Raw genomic sequence first — 16,157 nt, forward strand, 5'->3', positions numbered from 1 at the left:
GCGGTGGCCGGGAGCAGCCACTGCACTCTAGTCTGGGCAACAGAGTGAGACTCCAACTCAAAAAAACAAAACAAAACAGAAGTATAATAACTAAGTTTTTTTTAAATTGTGATAAAATATATATAACAAGGAATTTTCCATCTTCACCATTTTTAAGTATACAGTATAGTGGTGTTAACTAAATGCACATTATTCTGCAACAGATCTCTAGAAACTAATTTTAATCTTTCCAACTGAAACTCAGCACTCATTAAACTTGAACTCCTCGTTCTTATTTCCCCCAGCCCCTGGCAACCGCCCTTCTACTTCCTTTCTCTAAGAATCCGACTAATCTAAGTACCTCCTATGAGTGGATCACATAGTCCTTGTTCTTTCGTGCCTGGCTTTTTTCACTATGCATAATATCCTCAAGGAATAACAAACTTTTGATGGATGCTCTTCTGCTTACATAGAGCTTCCTAGTGTATCATTTCACTTACTTGGCATGGCTATTTTGTGTGGGTTATTTTGATTCTGTGATAACAGATGACGTTGGTCAGACTTGGAGCCACCCCTGAGGTCACCTGTACCTGCTCATGGCTCCCTGTGTTGCTCTGCCTGGAGACATTTTCTATCGTGGGCCATGTCTGGCCTGAGCACAGGGCAGCCCAGGAGAGCTGGGAGTTGACACCAAGGGAATGATTCCTCCCACTGAAGGGCCAGAGGTGGGCGTCAACACCACAGCTCCTTTGATCCTCCAAGAGGGTAGTTCTGAGGTGAGTCCTCCCTGTCCTGAGCCCTATCCTCTTTACACCATTTGTTGATTTTTTCCATCCGCTGTCTAAATTTTCTGCTCTCTCTCACGCTCCTCTGGATAACCCCCAAGTGATCTGCACCAAATCCTTGTTTCAGAATCCACTTTGGGGGGACTCCACCTAAGTCACCTGTTGTATAGATACGGTAACTAAGAGTCACAGAGATGAACTTGCTGGCTGTCGCATAGCTGCTATGTAAACAGTATTTTTTTCGTTATTTCTCCAGCAAGGTCTCTGCCTCAGTCATGACAGTCTGGTGCTGACTGAAAGGTACCACAAAAGGAGCTTTAGCATGGAACCATACCTTCCCCACAGGAATGCCTAAAGGTATGAATAACCTCAACCAGGACTCCTTGCAAAGAAGTTGAAGACCTCAATCAGGCTGCTTTGTAAAAACATACTCCAGGAACTAGACCTATTTCCGGCAGGAATACCTTATCTGTATGATTGTCTATTGTCAATAAATAAATTTGAGATTTATAGATGGGGGGCTGAGGCAAGAAGGGATAGTCATATAAGTATTTCTACATTAACATAGTACAAAACAGAGGCACTCCCAAACTTGACCAGCTTCCTCTGAGAAGAATATGTCTACGTACCTTGCTCAAAATTCAACAATCAAAGTATGTTCTAATGTAGCAGAAGGGGATATACGGGGGAGCTACATCTTAAATGTTTTGGGGAACATCAACGAGATGGCAGAATAGATGATCTCCTGGAATCACTCCCCACCTCCATGAAAATAACTAGAAATGATTCAAAGACAAAAATACCACCCTGAATTCACCAAAACTCAGGGAGAAGTAGAGAGACCCCCCTGGGCCCACAGAATCAGGAGCAGCCACAACCAGTAAGGGAAACAGTCACTTCAGACTGCACCCCACCTCCACTGCAGGCATAACACTGCTCAGAGGATTTCCCTAGACACAGGTTTGCAAGGTGTGAGGAGGGAATTGGAGGCGGACATCAGTCTCCCCACCAGAATGGGAATCTTCATGAGATACTCACTGGTCCCATCCCACAGGCACCACTGGGAGTGCCAGGAGGGCTGGATGACCTGGGGTGAACTGGGGACAAAAAACAGAGTACTGATGGCAGCAACTGGTGCTCGGTTTTTGGTGGCTACTCTGCATTCTGATCAGTGGAGACACCACCTTGAAGAGGCTGGTTGGCACCATAGCGCAGAGGGCAAAATCCATGGGAAGATCCACATCCCTGGCTGGATCTTCCACAAAGCCCAAGTATTTTCAAGGAGCCTTCCGCTGGCCCAGAAACAATAAAAAGGTCAGGATTAAGTAAGTGCTAATGCCCACTTAAGTCTTCCCCAGATTGGGAAGCATCAGCTGCTTTGTAGCATCAACAATATAGTTCTAGGGCAATGCTTAAGTTCCGGTGCTCACTTTTAAGTCTTCCCCAGACTGGGAAGCAATGACAGACCAGTGTTTAAGGTTCGCTATTAAGTAAAGCTCTGATACCACCAGAGAACACCTGCAAAAGCTGGAAGAGTGACTGTCTTCTCAAATGCACAGGCATCAACATAAAGATGCAAGGATTTTGAAAATTCAGGGAAATACACCACCACCAAAAGAAACAAACACACCTCTACCCATGGACCCAGAAAAACTGATGATCTATGAAATATCTGACAAAGAATTCAGAATTGTCCTCTTAAAGAAGTTCAGGGAATCATAAGAAAATACAGACAGAAAATTAAATAAAATTTGGAAAAGAATCTAGAAATGAAATGAGAAATTTGACAAATAAATAGAAACAAATTAAAAGTTTTGGGATCCTCTAGAAAAGGATGTTTCATTTGTCCCTGGCACTTGCCTCTTATTATCTGCATCATTAGCTTCATGTTGGGTAAGATCTGTAATTCACATTGAATCTGTTTTGACAATTTAACCATTTATAGTAACACTTGTATGTACACATTTTAAAATAGTGTAAGAGGGCCACTTTATCCAGGAATGACTGGTTTTGATGAAAGTTTGTTAAAAGAAAATCTCATTAAAATTAGGAATAAAATTTCATGGAAATCTTAAAAAGAAATTGAAGTCAAAATTTTGAAAAATGTTATTTTGCCTTTACCAACCACTTATTGTAATTTCAATTACATGCCAATTATTTTATTTTATTTTATTTTATTTTTTATTTTTTTGAGTTGGGATCTCACTCTGTCACCCAGACTGGAGTGCAGTGGCCGCTCCCGGCCACCGCAGCCTCGACTTGCTGGGCTCCGGCGATCCTTCCACCTCAGCCTTGCAAGTAGCTGGAACTACAGGAGCGCACTACCACGCCCGGCTAATTTTTTGATTTATTGTAGAGATGAGGTCTCTCCAAGTTGCCCAGGCAGGTCTCGAACCCGCAGGCTCAGGCAATCCACTCACCTCAGCCTCCCAAAGGAGCGGGATTACAGGCTGAGCCACCGAGCACGGCTTATGCCAATTATTTTAAACACAGAAGAACTCAATTGTTTACTTTTAACCTTTTGGAAAAGCTGATTCTCAGAAGGCTTTCTCTCAGGATGCAGTCGCCATGTGGTAAGAAACTCAAGCCACATCAAGGGACCTTGTGTAGGAACTCTGGTGGACCTCTCCAGCTCAACTCACAGTCAACAACTAGCCATATGAGCATGCCATCTTGGATTCCTGATCCAGTTAAGTCGTCTTCAGATGGCTACTGCCTCTGCCAACATCTGACTGCAACTTCAAGAGACACCAAATGAGAAGCCAAGCTTGATCGATCCATAGAGCCTTGCAGAATGGCAATGTTTTTTAAGTCACACAAAAAAGTGAATCTTTTGAATAATTTTTCTATCAAAAATGTATAACACAACCACATGAGGCCAGACATGGTGGCTCACCCCTGTAATTCCAGCACTTTGAGAGGCTGAGGCAAGAGAATGAATTGAGCCCAAGAGTTTGAGACCAGCCTGGGCAACAGAGCGAGACCTCGTCTCTACAAAAAATAAAATTAAAATATTTCACCAGGCCTGGTAGCCTGTAGTTCCAGCTACTGTAAGGGAGGCTGAGGTGGAAGGATTGCCTAAGCCCAGGAGGTTGAGGCTGACTAAGCCTGAGGGAAGAAAAGAAGTAAGCAGAGACATGGAGGTGTGGGGATAATTCCAGTAGAAGGAACAACAAAGGGAACAGTCCAGAAGCAGGTATATTCCTGGCATTTTTGAACACTTGTGAGGAGGTCTTGGTGGCTGGAGGAGAAAGCAAGTGGGGGGTGGTGTTAGGAGGACCAGGAAAGTTAGACAGGGTCCAGGTGGTATAGAGTCTTATAGACTGTGATGGTTATGATCATGCCACTAAGCTCCAGCCTTGGAAACAGAGTGAGACCCCCCCCAAAAAAAGAAAAGAAAACAATACAACATCTTATTACTTTTGCTCGCTATATCAAAGTGAGTCATTTTTTGCAAAAGTACATGAAGCCTTCATCCATTTTCCAAAGAGTCTCTCTTAAACATTTGATATTAAAAGGCTTCATTTTGGAAGCTCCCATCTCCTCATCATCCTTGTTTATTTTCCTCTGATTCAGCTGCTAACTGGCCTAACTCTGCTCCATCCTCTGTTATATCAAGAGTTTGGAGTGTTATTTCAGCAGTCCTCTGACACCTCTTTCATCTGCATCCCAAATGTTCTGCAAACTTGCCAGTTTAACTTCACAGTCAGTTTGCATCATGTTGGCACCAACCTGCAGCGTCACGAGCCCGATCCACAGAAATTCAGATGAGGGAGGGAGACCCTGGTGCCAAGCAGCGAGAGAAGCCCGGTGGGGACCAATTTCATAAGTGACACATGTGTCGATTAATGTTTTCATTTTATGAGAATTTTTGCTTCCCATACAAACGGGTGCGGCAACTCACACCTATAATGCCAGCACTTTGGGAGGTCAAGATGAGAGGATTGCCTGAGCCCAGAAGTTAAGGACCAGCCTGGACAACATGACGAGACCAAGTCTCTACAATAAAATCAGAACATTAGCTGGGCATGGTGGTGCATGCCTATAGTCCCAGCTACTCGAGAGGTTGAGGTGGAGGGATCACCAGAGCCCAGGAGACGGAGGCTGCGGTAGCAGTGATTGTGATCGTGCCACCATACTCTGACCGAGTAAGACCCTGATTCAAAAAAAAGCTTCCTGTTTGTGGACTCAGGTGAACAAGTACTCTGTTACTCCCATCTTCTCCCATTTTCTTACCCCCACTGCCCACTCTTCATCCTCTCATTCTGTGGTCCCAATACCTAGTGTCTAGACTTTTTTTTATTTATTTGTTTGTTTATTTTTTATTTATTCTGGCCAAGCCTGAGGGAAGAAGGGAAGTGAGCAGGGACCTGAGGGAGGGCGCTCCCAGTGGAAGGAGCATCAGAAGGAACAGCCCAGAAGTTGGTGCATCCTTGGCATTTTTGAGACTTGCAAGGAAGCCAGTGTGGCTGGAGGAGGTGAGGTGGTTAGAAGGGCCCAGAGAGTTACACAGGGGCCAGGTGTGTAGAGTCTTGTAGACAACGGTAAGGACTTTTTTTTTTTTTTTTGAGTTGGAATCTCACTCTCTCACCCCGACTGGAATGCAGTGGCATGCTTGTGGCCACTGCAGTCTTGACCCACTGGGCTACAGGTGTGTGCCACCATGCCCAGCTAATTTTTTAATTTATTGTAGAGACGAAGTCTTGCCATGTTGCCCAGGCTGGTATCAAACCCCTGGGCTCAGGCAATCCTCTCACCTCTGCCTCCCAAAGTGCTGGGATTACAGGCGTAAGCCACCATGCCTGGCTGGTTTTTTTATTTAAAAAAATAATAATAAAGAAAGAGTGAAATACTTTTGGTTGCTCAGACAAGAGTAAGATGATTGTTTGGAGGCTGGTGGACACGACAATTTGAAAGAGGAGGAAATCTTCATACAGGAGAAAAGGAAAAAAAGAGCAGTGTTGATGAATATCCTTGTAGACGCTAGGGAGGGCCTGGGAGGTCATCACTTATGACCTTGATTTGTTGTTTTAAGGGCTGTATACGCAAGGTAGTGAGGAGACAGCGGTGGTGAAGGTGACTGGGGGAGAAGGCACCAAGGCAAGAGTTGGGGGGTGGGTTGGAAGAGGAACCCCGTGATGGGAGTGGGGCAGCAATGAGAGACCAGCCATGGAGGACCCTGAATCCCTAAGGAGTCTTCATATGGCTGCTCTGGGATGTCTCAACATGCCTGGTTTAGAGCAGAGGCAACTGAGGCAGGACAGAAGAGCCAGGGCAAGAGGATCATGGAGCTTGGTGAGAGAGGGACCAGATCAGGGATGCCTGAGGTCTGACCAGACCAGGAAAGACATGACACAGAAGGGGACTCGCACAGGGGGCTGACCTTGATAGTCAGGGACGAGAGGTCTTAATGGCGCAGCCAGGAGAGACCCAGAGTAGGGAATGTGTGGCGTGAAGGACAGAAGATGATGGCCACCTGGTCAGGCATGGAACCAGGGGATCCTACCTTTCAGAGGAGTGGTTGGAGGTTGTGGTAAGATCTGAGGATAGTTCAAAGGGAGAAGGGCTGAAGGCTACTGAGGTTGACACAGAGGACTTGGGAGGTAAGAAGTCGGAAGGGTCGTGCACAGGCAGCTGGACTGAGATAAGCACAGTGTGGAGAGAAAGTCTGCAGCCAAGCTCCAAGGAACATGGAGAACGAGGTGCTGTAAGGTCCAAGAGAACCACAACAGAGAGAGGGCAGGGGGTGGTCCGCAGCACAGCATGTTCCCTAGGACACCTTCTCCAGTCACTCAGCAGGGTGACAACAGCTGGACTTCCCCATGTTGCTGTGTCATCTGCCCTCATGCCCATTCTTGTCCTGAGTCCCCTCCCCAACTCCTTAGTCTTTGAAATCCTACCTACCTTCAAGCAACCCAAAGGGCACTCCATGAAGCATTCCTACTTTACTGCAATGATTTTGCCTTCCTTTTTTTTTTTTGAGTTGAAGCCTCACTCCATCGCTCAGACGGGAGTGCAGTAGCACATTCACAGGCACCCCAGCATCAACCTGCCAGACTCCGGCGATCCTTCTGCCTCAGCCTTCCAAGTAGCTGGAACTACGGGCATGCACCACCATGCCCAGCTAATTTTTTGATTTGTTGTAGAGATGAGGTCTTACCAAGTTGCCTGGGCTGGTCTCAAACCCGCAAGCTCAAGCAATCCACTTGCCTTGGCCTCCCAAAGTGCTGGAATTATAGGCTGAGCAACCAAGCCCATCCTTGCCTTCCTCTTAACTGCTGCACAACTTTGATCCTAACATTCTCTGGGCATAAATTTGTGTGCAGCTTGATGTTGTAGTTATGTGTGTGTGTCTTTCTCTTCTATGACAGGGGATGGGGGCTTTGATCTGCCTGTCTTCACCTTGTTCACATGATGGCGTCTTGCAGAGAAGGCCATCTATGAATATGTGTGCTATGAATGTTGCTAACCAACACCTCCCACCCCTCGTTAGGACAGGTAATATATCCGAACAACCTCATCCTTGTCCCCAGATAATTATCTGTGATGGTTCCTAGCAAACTACAAGGACTTAGGCAAATTGTCTAAATACCCAAAAGTTATAAATCATTTGGTCCTGGACCCACATTTGCACACATGTACTTAAATCTTGTATTCTTTCTTTCTTTCTTTTTTGAGTCGGAGTCTCACTCTGCCACCCAGGCTGGAGTACAGTGGCACGCTCACAGCCACCACAGCCTCAATCTGCTGGGCTCAGGCAATCCTTCCACCTCAACCTTCCAAGTAGCTAAAACTACAGGCATGCACCACCACACCCAGCTAATTTTTTTATTTACTGTAGAGACGGGGGTCTTGCCAAGTTCTGCGGACTGGTCTTGAACCCATGGGCTCAGGTATTCCTCTTGCCTCTGCCTCTCAAAGTGCTGGGATTACAGACATGAGCCACTGCACTTGGCTTATCTTCTTGTTTTCATTTGAACCTTAGAGTTCACTTTGGGAATGGGTTTAGGGGAAGAGAGAGTAATTTGTCCTTACATCACTGCTAAGCTCTGAATCCTGCCTCTCTATAAGGGATCACTTTGAAAGCTTAGAGGAATGTTAACATTCACAATCACACTAAATGTCCCCCACTTTATCTGCAGAAAGGAAATACATGGCGGCCTCCCATGGATTCACCACATTTTCCTTAGGTGGAAACTTCTCGTATCTGACAGTCTTTAGGCTCCTCTTTAAGACCAAGATCCTTTTGCAATGAGATAGAGTTGATCCCAGTTCACCAACCCAGATGCCAGCATGCAGCATCGGGGGAGATGATGGGAAACAGGGGAGTCACTCTGACCTCCGGGTTCTGTTCTTTCCCAGTGAAGATGCTCTGTTTTCAATCAAAAACAAGATCATTCTAAATGTCATCGCTCCACACCCCATCTGGGCTCCTGAAAACAGGCTGCCTTGTTTCTGAATCAGATGTCGTCACCCACTGAAAAGCCTCTGGCATCCAAGCTTGGCTGGCAGCAGGGTCCTGGCTCGGTAAGAGAGGCTGGCATGTCTCCCCCAACGAAGCAGCCCCCATGGTTACGGGCAATCGATGCTTTTGAGAAAGGAAGAGGATGGAGAAGGATCGGGTAGCAACTGAGAACCATTTCATCACCACTTCCCTGACTCTTTGGAGGACAAACAGTTGAAATAAATATGAACAGGCTCATTTATGGATTTAAACATCTGAGTCTCCATAGAACCACACAAAACCCTGCCATTTTCATGGGACTCCTAAAAAGGACAGAAGGAAATAAACATAGCAATATAGTCTGAAAGGCCAAGATAGGTTTCACAACTAAAACCCCAGAGATGCAAGTCTGAGCTCATGGCAAGGGAAACACACCAGGCCCCTCTGAGCGAGTGCTGAGGGAAGATGCCAGGGAAATTGTGCAAAGATCTGTCTTGATGAAAAATGTCCAGCTTCCTCCGAGATGTGGCCACATTCTCATCAGCCCCTGCCACTGAACCTCTTTCCAGGAATCATGCAAATAACAGTTAGGAGAGGAGGCAGGGAGGTTCAGAGATCTGAGCTTAAGTGCAGGTGAGCCCTGAGCCTGACCTCAGGTGTGGGGCTATATGTAACCTCCCACTTCATGGGGAGGAGGCAGTCTTCAAAAGCACCATCACCCTCACGAACTCGTGAATTCAGCTCCATTTGTGAAAATGTATATATATACAATCATTCCAAAACACAGACTTTCATTCCATCGCGTATTCCCACAGAGTGAAGGGAACCCTGAGAAGCACCTCTCCTGGTGGCCAAGTGTTTTTTCTTCACAACCTGAAATGATGCTCTAACACATGGCTGGCTGGTTTGACCATAATAACTGCCGATGTTTTCAACAGAGGTGTCATGCCATGAAAAGCTTTCATGCTGCAAGCAAAAAGAAGACCTTCATAAATGTACATCCAACATTTAAAAACACATGACAATTTTTGTACAAGATAGAGCTGTGTGTATGTCCCTGTGTGTGTATGTGTGTATGTGTGCTTCACAAAACAGAAATCTATATTTTGTTTGCCACTTAAAGGAGTGAGGAGAGACTGATGTTTTTTGAATATCAACAATGTGCCAGGTATTTTGCAAACCTCATTGTCTCATCTCATCTTCACAACAGCCCTGAGAGGAAGAGACTATTACTGTGACCATTTTACAAATGAAGAAGTGAGGCTCAGAGAGGTTAAACCACTTGCCTGAGGTCATACAGGTAGAAACACTTGTTCTTCCCACTACCTCCGGCTGCCTCCTCAAGTTCCAACAAATCCTTTTGTTACTGTTTGTTGTACACATCTGTAAATCTTCCAACTAGAGTCGTTTATTATGGTTGGTGATAAAATGCTGTCTGGAGAGCTGAGACGAACAGAAAGAGTGCTTAATAAATACAGAAATGACAGAGGTCTGATATGTATTTCCTGAAGATACAGTACAAATGTACAATCTCTTTATTAATTAGTATCTCATGCATGCGGAGATGAGGTGTCCTTCTGTATCATACATAGGAGATACTTAAATTGCATTCCAAGCACAACCCCAAAACGATCCGCGTTCCACCATGTTTATCCACAATTTCCCTCCGCAGTCCCTAGACGACAGTCTCAACAGTGACGGTGTTACAGCTGTCTTCCTGGCGCCTCGGTTGCATTTCATCTTTGAAAGCCCTGGTCAGGACCACTTTTAAAGACTCCTTGAACCGCTTCTTCTTACTGCTGCCTACAAAGAAATAAATGAAAGGGTTGGCGCTGCTATTGATTGTGGAGAAGAGAAGGGAAATGTGATGCAGGTTCCCAAACGTTGACCAGTACTCATAGTAGAGCAGGTAAAGCAGTCTCATGGGCATGGCGAAGATGAGGAAGATAATGATGGTGACCATGATGACGATGTACAGCTTCGAGGAATGAGACGTCCACGTATTCTTCCGGATCTTCACCACCAAGATAGTGCTGGACACCACCATGAGGGGTGTGAAGACCAGGAAGCTCAGGATGGCTATAAAAATGATAACAGCCCTGCAATCATTTCGAGAGGGACTCTCTTCTCCACTGTCAATGCACATGACATACTCCATGGTGGTCACCAAGCAAGAAAGTGCCCACAGGAGAGCACAGACGAATGCTGACTGGTGCTTGGGGCGATGGCATCGGTACCAGATGGGGTAGAGGACAGACAGGCATCTCTCCACGCTGATGGCTGTCAGCAGATAGAGGCCGGTGTTGTAGCCAAACAGAAAAGTCACTGATAATGTGACAATTGTGTAGTGGTGGACAGAAGAGAGCTCGTGGTCTAAGGCATAGTCAATAGACAGGATGAAAATACAAAAGAGTAACGAGATGTCTGCAATCGACAAGTGGGTAATGTAGACTGAGAAGGGATTTCTTCTCATCCGGAAGCAGAGGAACCACAGGAGAATCCCATTTTCAACAAACCCCAGTGGGGAAATGCTCATAATTACCCAGTGCACAATTGGGATTTGCCGACCTGTGTTCCCCAGGGAGGCGTTTCTGCTGGCCGAGGCGTTCATGGATTCCTCAACAAGTGATGTCCCGTTCGACTCATCCATGGGGAGGCCTCAGGCTGAGGCTCTTCTGATAATTTTCTGTGAATAAGGCAAAAACATACCAAACCACACCATGAAACTGGTGAATTGGAATAAAAGGGAGAATTTCAGCAATGGATCATAACCTTGTGTTATTTTTTTAAAAGTTGAACAGGGAGCCGGGCTTGGTGGCTCAGCCTGTAATCCCAGCAGTTTGGGAGGCTGAGGTGAGTGGATTGCCTGAGCCCACAGGTTCGAGACCCCCTCGGGCAACTTGGTGAGACCTCATCTCTACAATAAAATCAGAAATTAACTGGGTGTGGTAGCACACGCCTGTAGTTTCAGCTATTTGGAAGTCTGAGGCAGAAGGATCACCGGAGCCCAGCAGGTCGAGGTTCGGCCACTGCACTCCAGTCTGGGTGACAGAGTGAGACTCCAACTCAAAAAAAACAAAAAAACAAAAAAACAAAAACATTGAACAGGGTATACAATCCTCTTTCTCACAATGATAAAATTAGACTGGCAGAATGTGGCAAATGCTCAAATATTTTTCTTGTATGATGAGTGAATGAATGCAGAAACGCATGAATAACTGCTTCGGGGTCAGCAGTTGGCCCTATGGAAATCACCTGGGATGACAAATTGTCTCCCACTAACCCTGTGGCAGAAAGGGGGCTGGTAGCAGTTAAAGGTATTTCCTTTTGAAAGTCAAGCGGCAAGCTCTAAAGACCAGCCAGGCTGGTTTTGTTTAAAAAAGCCAAATAGCAGCCGGGATCGGTGGCTCAGCCTATAATCCCGAGCCTTTGGGAGGCTGAGGTGAGTGGATTGCCTGAGCCCGCGGGTTCGAGACCCGCCTGGGCAGCAAGACCTCATCTCTACAATAAATCAAAAAATCAGCCGGGCGTGGTAGCGCATGCTTGTAATTCCGGCTACTCGGAAGGTTGAGGCGGAAGGATTGCTGGAGCCCAGCAGGTTGAGGCTGTGGTGGCCGGGAGTGGCCACTGCACTCCAGTCTGGGCGACAGAGTGAGACTCCAACTCAAAAAAAAAAAAAGCCAAATAGCCAAGGACTGGCGGTTTTCATGGAAATGCAAAAGAGTAATTGATTCACAGACTTATCCAAAACCCCTCTTTTAAAGTTTAAAGTTGGCTGAGGTGAGTGGATTGCCTGAGCCCGCGGGTTTGAGACCCGCCTGGGCAACTTGGCGAGACCTCATCTCTACAATAAATCAAAAAATCAGCCGGGCGTGGTAGCGCATGCTTGTAATTCCGGCTACTCGGAAGGTTGAGGCGGAAGGATTGCTGGAGCCCAGCAGGTTGAGGCTGTGGTGGCCGGGAGTGGCCACTGCACTCCAGTCTGGGCGACAGAGTGAGACTCCAACTCAAAAAAAAAAAAAGCCAAATAGCCAAGGACTGGCGGTTTTCATGGAAATGCAAAAGAGTAATTGATTCACAGACTTATCCAAAACCCCTCTTTTAAAGTTTAAAGTTGGCTGAGGTGAGTGGATTGCCTGAGCCCGCGGGTTTGAGACCCGCCTGGGCAACTTGGCGAGACCTCATCTCTACAATAAATCAAAAAATCAGCCGGGCGTGGTAGCGCATGCTTGTAATTCCGGCTACTCGGAAGGTTGAGGCGGAAGGATTGCTGGAGCCCAGCAGGTTGAGGCTGTGGTGGCCGGGAGTGGCCACTGCACTCCAGTCTGGGCGACAGAGTGAGACTCCAACTCAAAAAAAAAAAAAGCCAAATAGCCAAGGACTGGCGGTTTTCATGGAAATGCAAAAGAGTAATTGATTCACAGACTTATCCAAAACCCCTCTTTTAAAGTTTAAAGTTGGCTGAGGTGAGTGGATTGCCTGAGCCCGCGGGTTTGAGACCCGCCTGGGCAACTTGGCGAGACCTCATCTCTACAATAAATCAAAAAATCAGCCGGGCGTGGTAGCGCATGCTTGTAATTCCGGCTACTCGGAAGGTTGAGGCGGAAGGATTGCTGGAGCCCAGCAGGTTGAGGCTGTGGTGGCCGGGAGTGGCCACTGCACTCCAGTCTGGGCGACAGAGTGAGACTCCAACTCAAAAAAAAAAAAAGCCAAATAGCCAAGGACTGGCGGTTTTCATGGAAATGCAAAAGAGTAATTGATTCACAGACTTATCCAAAACCCCTGTTTTGAAGTTGACAGTTTATAAACCTATTTGCCCTGCATTTCCTGGAAACCATTTGTTCTTTGGAAATCTGATTTTGCTGAGTACAACCTTGTAAATTCTAAAGAAGATGGGTAATCACTCAACACAACCCCCCTCCCTTACCTAAACGAAGGTATAAGACACCACTTCTCCTGTTCTGGGGGGCTCAACCTGGAAGCATTAGCCCATCGAGCCCACCGACCGGTGTAATAAAGTTGCCACTTCCTATAATAGCCTATTTTCCCGCTAGAAGACCTTTCATCGAGAGAGAGAACTGACTTAATGACCTTTTTAAAAAAAATCTTATCTCCCATAACCCTTCCTTCTGTATTATTATCTACTTGTGACTTAGTGCTGACAAGGTCATGACCAAGAAAGAGGGCAGAGTCTGGGTGTGGCATACACTTCCGGTTCCAGTTCAACCTTTCTGAACAGCATTTTGAGAATCATTCCCTCTCTGTGTATCCATTGCCTGAGGTACCAGATTTTTTTTTTAAGTTGGAGTCATTCTGTCATCCAGGCTGGAGTGCAGTGGCATGTTCATGGCCACCACCGCCTCGACCTGCTGGACTCAGATGATCCTTATGCCTCAGCCTTCCAAGCAGCTGGAACTACAGGTGTGTGCCACCACACTTGGCTTTTTTTTTTTTTTTTTTGGTTTATTATAGAGGCTAGGTCTTGCCAAGTTGCCCAGGCTGGTCTCGAATCTGTGGGCTCAGGCAATCCCCTCGCCTCTGCCTCCCACAGTACTGGAATTACAGACATGAGCCACCATGCCCAGCCAAGGGACCCAATTGATTGCATTAAAATTCAGTGACAAAATGTATGTTTGGGCAATGTTGCTGTAATTTTTTATTTTTTGTTTATGTTTTTGGTAGAGACAAGGTCTTGCTATGTTGCCCAAGCTGGTCTAGAACTCCAGGATTCAAGTGATCCTCCTTGTCTCAACCTCCCAAAGTTCTGGGATTACAGTTGTGAGCCACTGCTCCCAGTCAGTTGTCATTCCTTAATACATAAAACACTTTATCTGGATAATGAGAAGGAGTGACTAGGACAATCAGGGTTAATACTGTACCAATATTGTTTTAAGTGTGGACATTTGGGGGGGCCAAGGCAGAAGGATCACTAGAACCTAGGAGTTCAAGACCAGCCTGGGCAACATAGCAAGACCTTGCCTCTAAAAAAATTTAAAAATTAGCCAGACATGGTGGCATGAGCCTGTAGTCCCAGCTGCTCGGGGAGACTGAGGTGGGAGGATTACCTGAGCCCTGGGGTTTGAGACCAACCTGAGCAACATGACGAGATCTAGTCTCCACAATAAATCAAAACACTAGCCGGGCATGGTGGCGCACACCTGTGTTTCCAGGTACCTGGAAGACTGAGGCAGAAGGATCGACTGAGCCCAGCAGGTCGAGGCTGCAGTGGCCATGAGCATGCCACTGCATTCTAGCCTGGGTTACAGAGTGAGACTCTAACTCAAAAAAATAAAGCAAACAAAAAAACCAAAATAGATAAATAGATAAAAATTTTTAAAAGATACAGACCCAAGGACTAAACTAATACTATAACATTGCTAACCAAAGACCTGCTATAGAGACCAAGTGTTGTTAAAAGTTTGCAGGTGACAAGGATCTCAAATGCGCCGAAAGGAAAAAAACAAATAGCCCCATTAAAAAGTGGGCAAAAGACATGAATAAGCACTTCTCAAAAGATGATATACGGGCAGCCAACAGACACGTGAAAAAGTGCTCAGTCTCACTAATCAGAGAAATGCAAATCAAAGCCACACTGAAATACCACCTAACCCCAGTAAGAATGGCCATCATTAATAAAACAAACAACTACAGATGCTGGCAAGAATGCAAAGAAAAAGAAACGCTTCTACACTGCTGGGGGGAATGCAAACTAGTGCAACCTCTCTGGAAGACAATGTGGCACTTTCTGAAAGAACTAGAAATTGACCTTCCATATGACCCAGCAATTCCCCTATTGGAAATATACCCGGAGGAACTCAAGTCATTCTCCAAAAAAATACCTGCACATGTATGTTTGTTGCAGCTCTATTCACAATAACAAAAACACGGAACTAACCGTGTTGCCTATTGAAGCTGGACTGGATTAAAAAAATGTGGTACATATACACAATGGAATATTATGCAGCCATTAAAGAAGGACAAACATGGACTTTGCAGCAACTTGGATGAATTTAGAGTCGATTATACTCATTGATCTATCACAGAAACAAAGAAGAGAGTACCATATGTTCTCACTCATAAGTGGACCTTGAACAATTATAATACTATAAGAAAGGGATTGGCAGTAGTGGGAAACTGCCAGGACAGGGGGATGGGATTGGCAGTTGAGGAAACTGCTAAGGGAGGGAGGGGCATACCTCATCAACAAGGGTACCTGCATGATCAATGTTTATATACCTAACCCTAAATTGTACCCCACATCTTTATAATAAATAAATAAATAAAAGTTTGCAGGTGAGACAGCCATGTTCCCCAAATCCACCCATTAAACATTTATTCAGTGCCAGGTGCTGTTCTAGCACTGGTGTGTAGCGGTGAATAAAACAAAGTGCCAACCTCTATTCCAATGCAGCGGCAGTCAATAATCAAATGAAAACAACAGCAAATAAGTCGATATCAGATCATAATAAATGCTATAGAAAAAATTAAAGAAGATGAGAAAGAAAGATGTGACAAGAACACAGAATTTTTTTTTTTTTTTTTTTTGTCCATAGAGTGATGGGAACAGTCTCACTATTAAGGTCATACTTGGGCAGAGATGTGAAGCAAGTAGGTGATCAAGCCCTGCAGATTCTTGGGGAAGAGAATTCCAGGCAAAGGGAACAGTGCATTAAAAGATTGGGAAGAAGGAGTGACTGGTATTTGAAGAACAGCAGGAAGGCCAACATGGCTGGAACAGTCAAGCAAGGAGTAGAAAGAGGCGGTGAGTGCAGAATGGTCTTTTGGGGCCAGATCCAATGGGGCCTTGCAGAATGTGGTAAGGATTTTGCTCTTACTCCCAGTGAGATGAGAAACCCCTGGAGGGTTCTGAGAAGAGAAATGACATGATGGTTTTTGTTGTTGTTGTTGTTGTTGTTGTTGTTGTTGTTGTTGTTTTTGAGTTGGAGTCT

At 45.7% G+C, this 16,157-nt stretch overlaps 1 protein-coding gene across 1 annotated transcript in view; it reads right to left on the reverse strand.

The window, feature by feature from the left end:
• Nucleotides 1-9,731: 9,731 nt before the first annotated feature.
• The window catches only part of MAS1 (MAS1 proto-oncogene, G protein-coupled receptor), a 20,208-nt gene continuing 13,782 nt past the window's right edge, over nucleotides 9,732-16,157 (reverse strand). The window contains exon 3 of the mRNA XM_008074373.1: nucleotides 9,732-10,894. Within this exon, the coding sequence (XP_008072564.1) occupies nucleotides 9,884-10,858 (975 nt within the window). The 5' untranslated portion in view covers nucleotides 10,859-10,894 and the 3' untranslated portion in view covers nucleotides 9,732-9,883. The remainder of the gene's footprint in view (nucleotides 10,895-16,157) is intronic.

Source organism: Carlito syrichta, unplaced genomic scaffold, assembly GCF_000164805.1.
Source record: "Carlito syrichta isolate Samal-C Ts95f unplaced genomic scaffold, Tarsius_syrichta-2.0.1 Scaffold316421, whole genome shotgun sequence".
Classification (NCBI taxonomy): domain Eukaryota; kingdom Metazoa; phylum Chordata; class Mammalia; order Primates; family Tarsiidae; genus Carlito; species Carlito syrichta.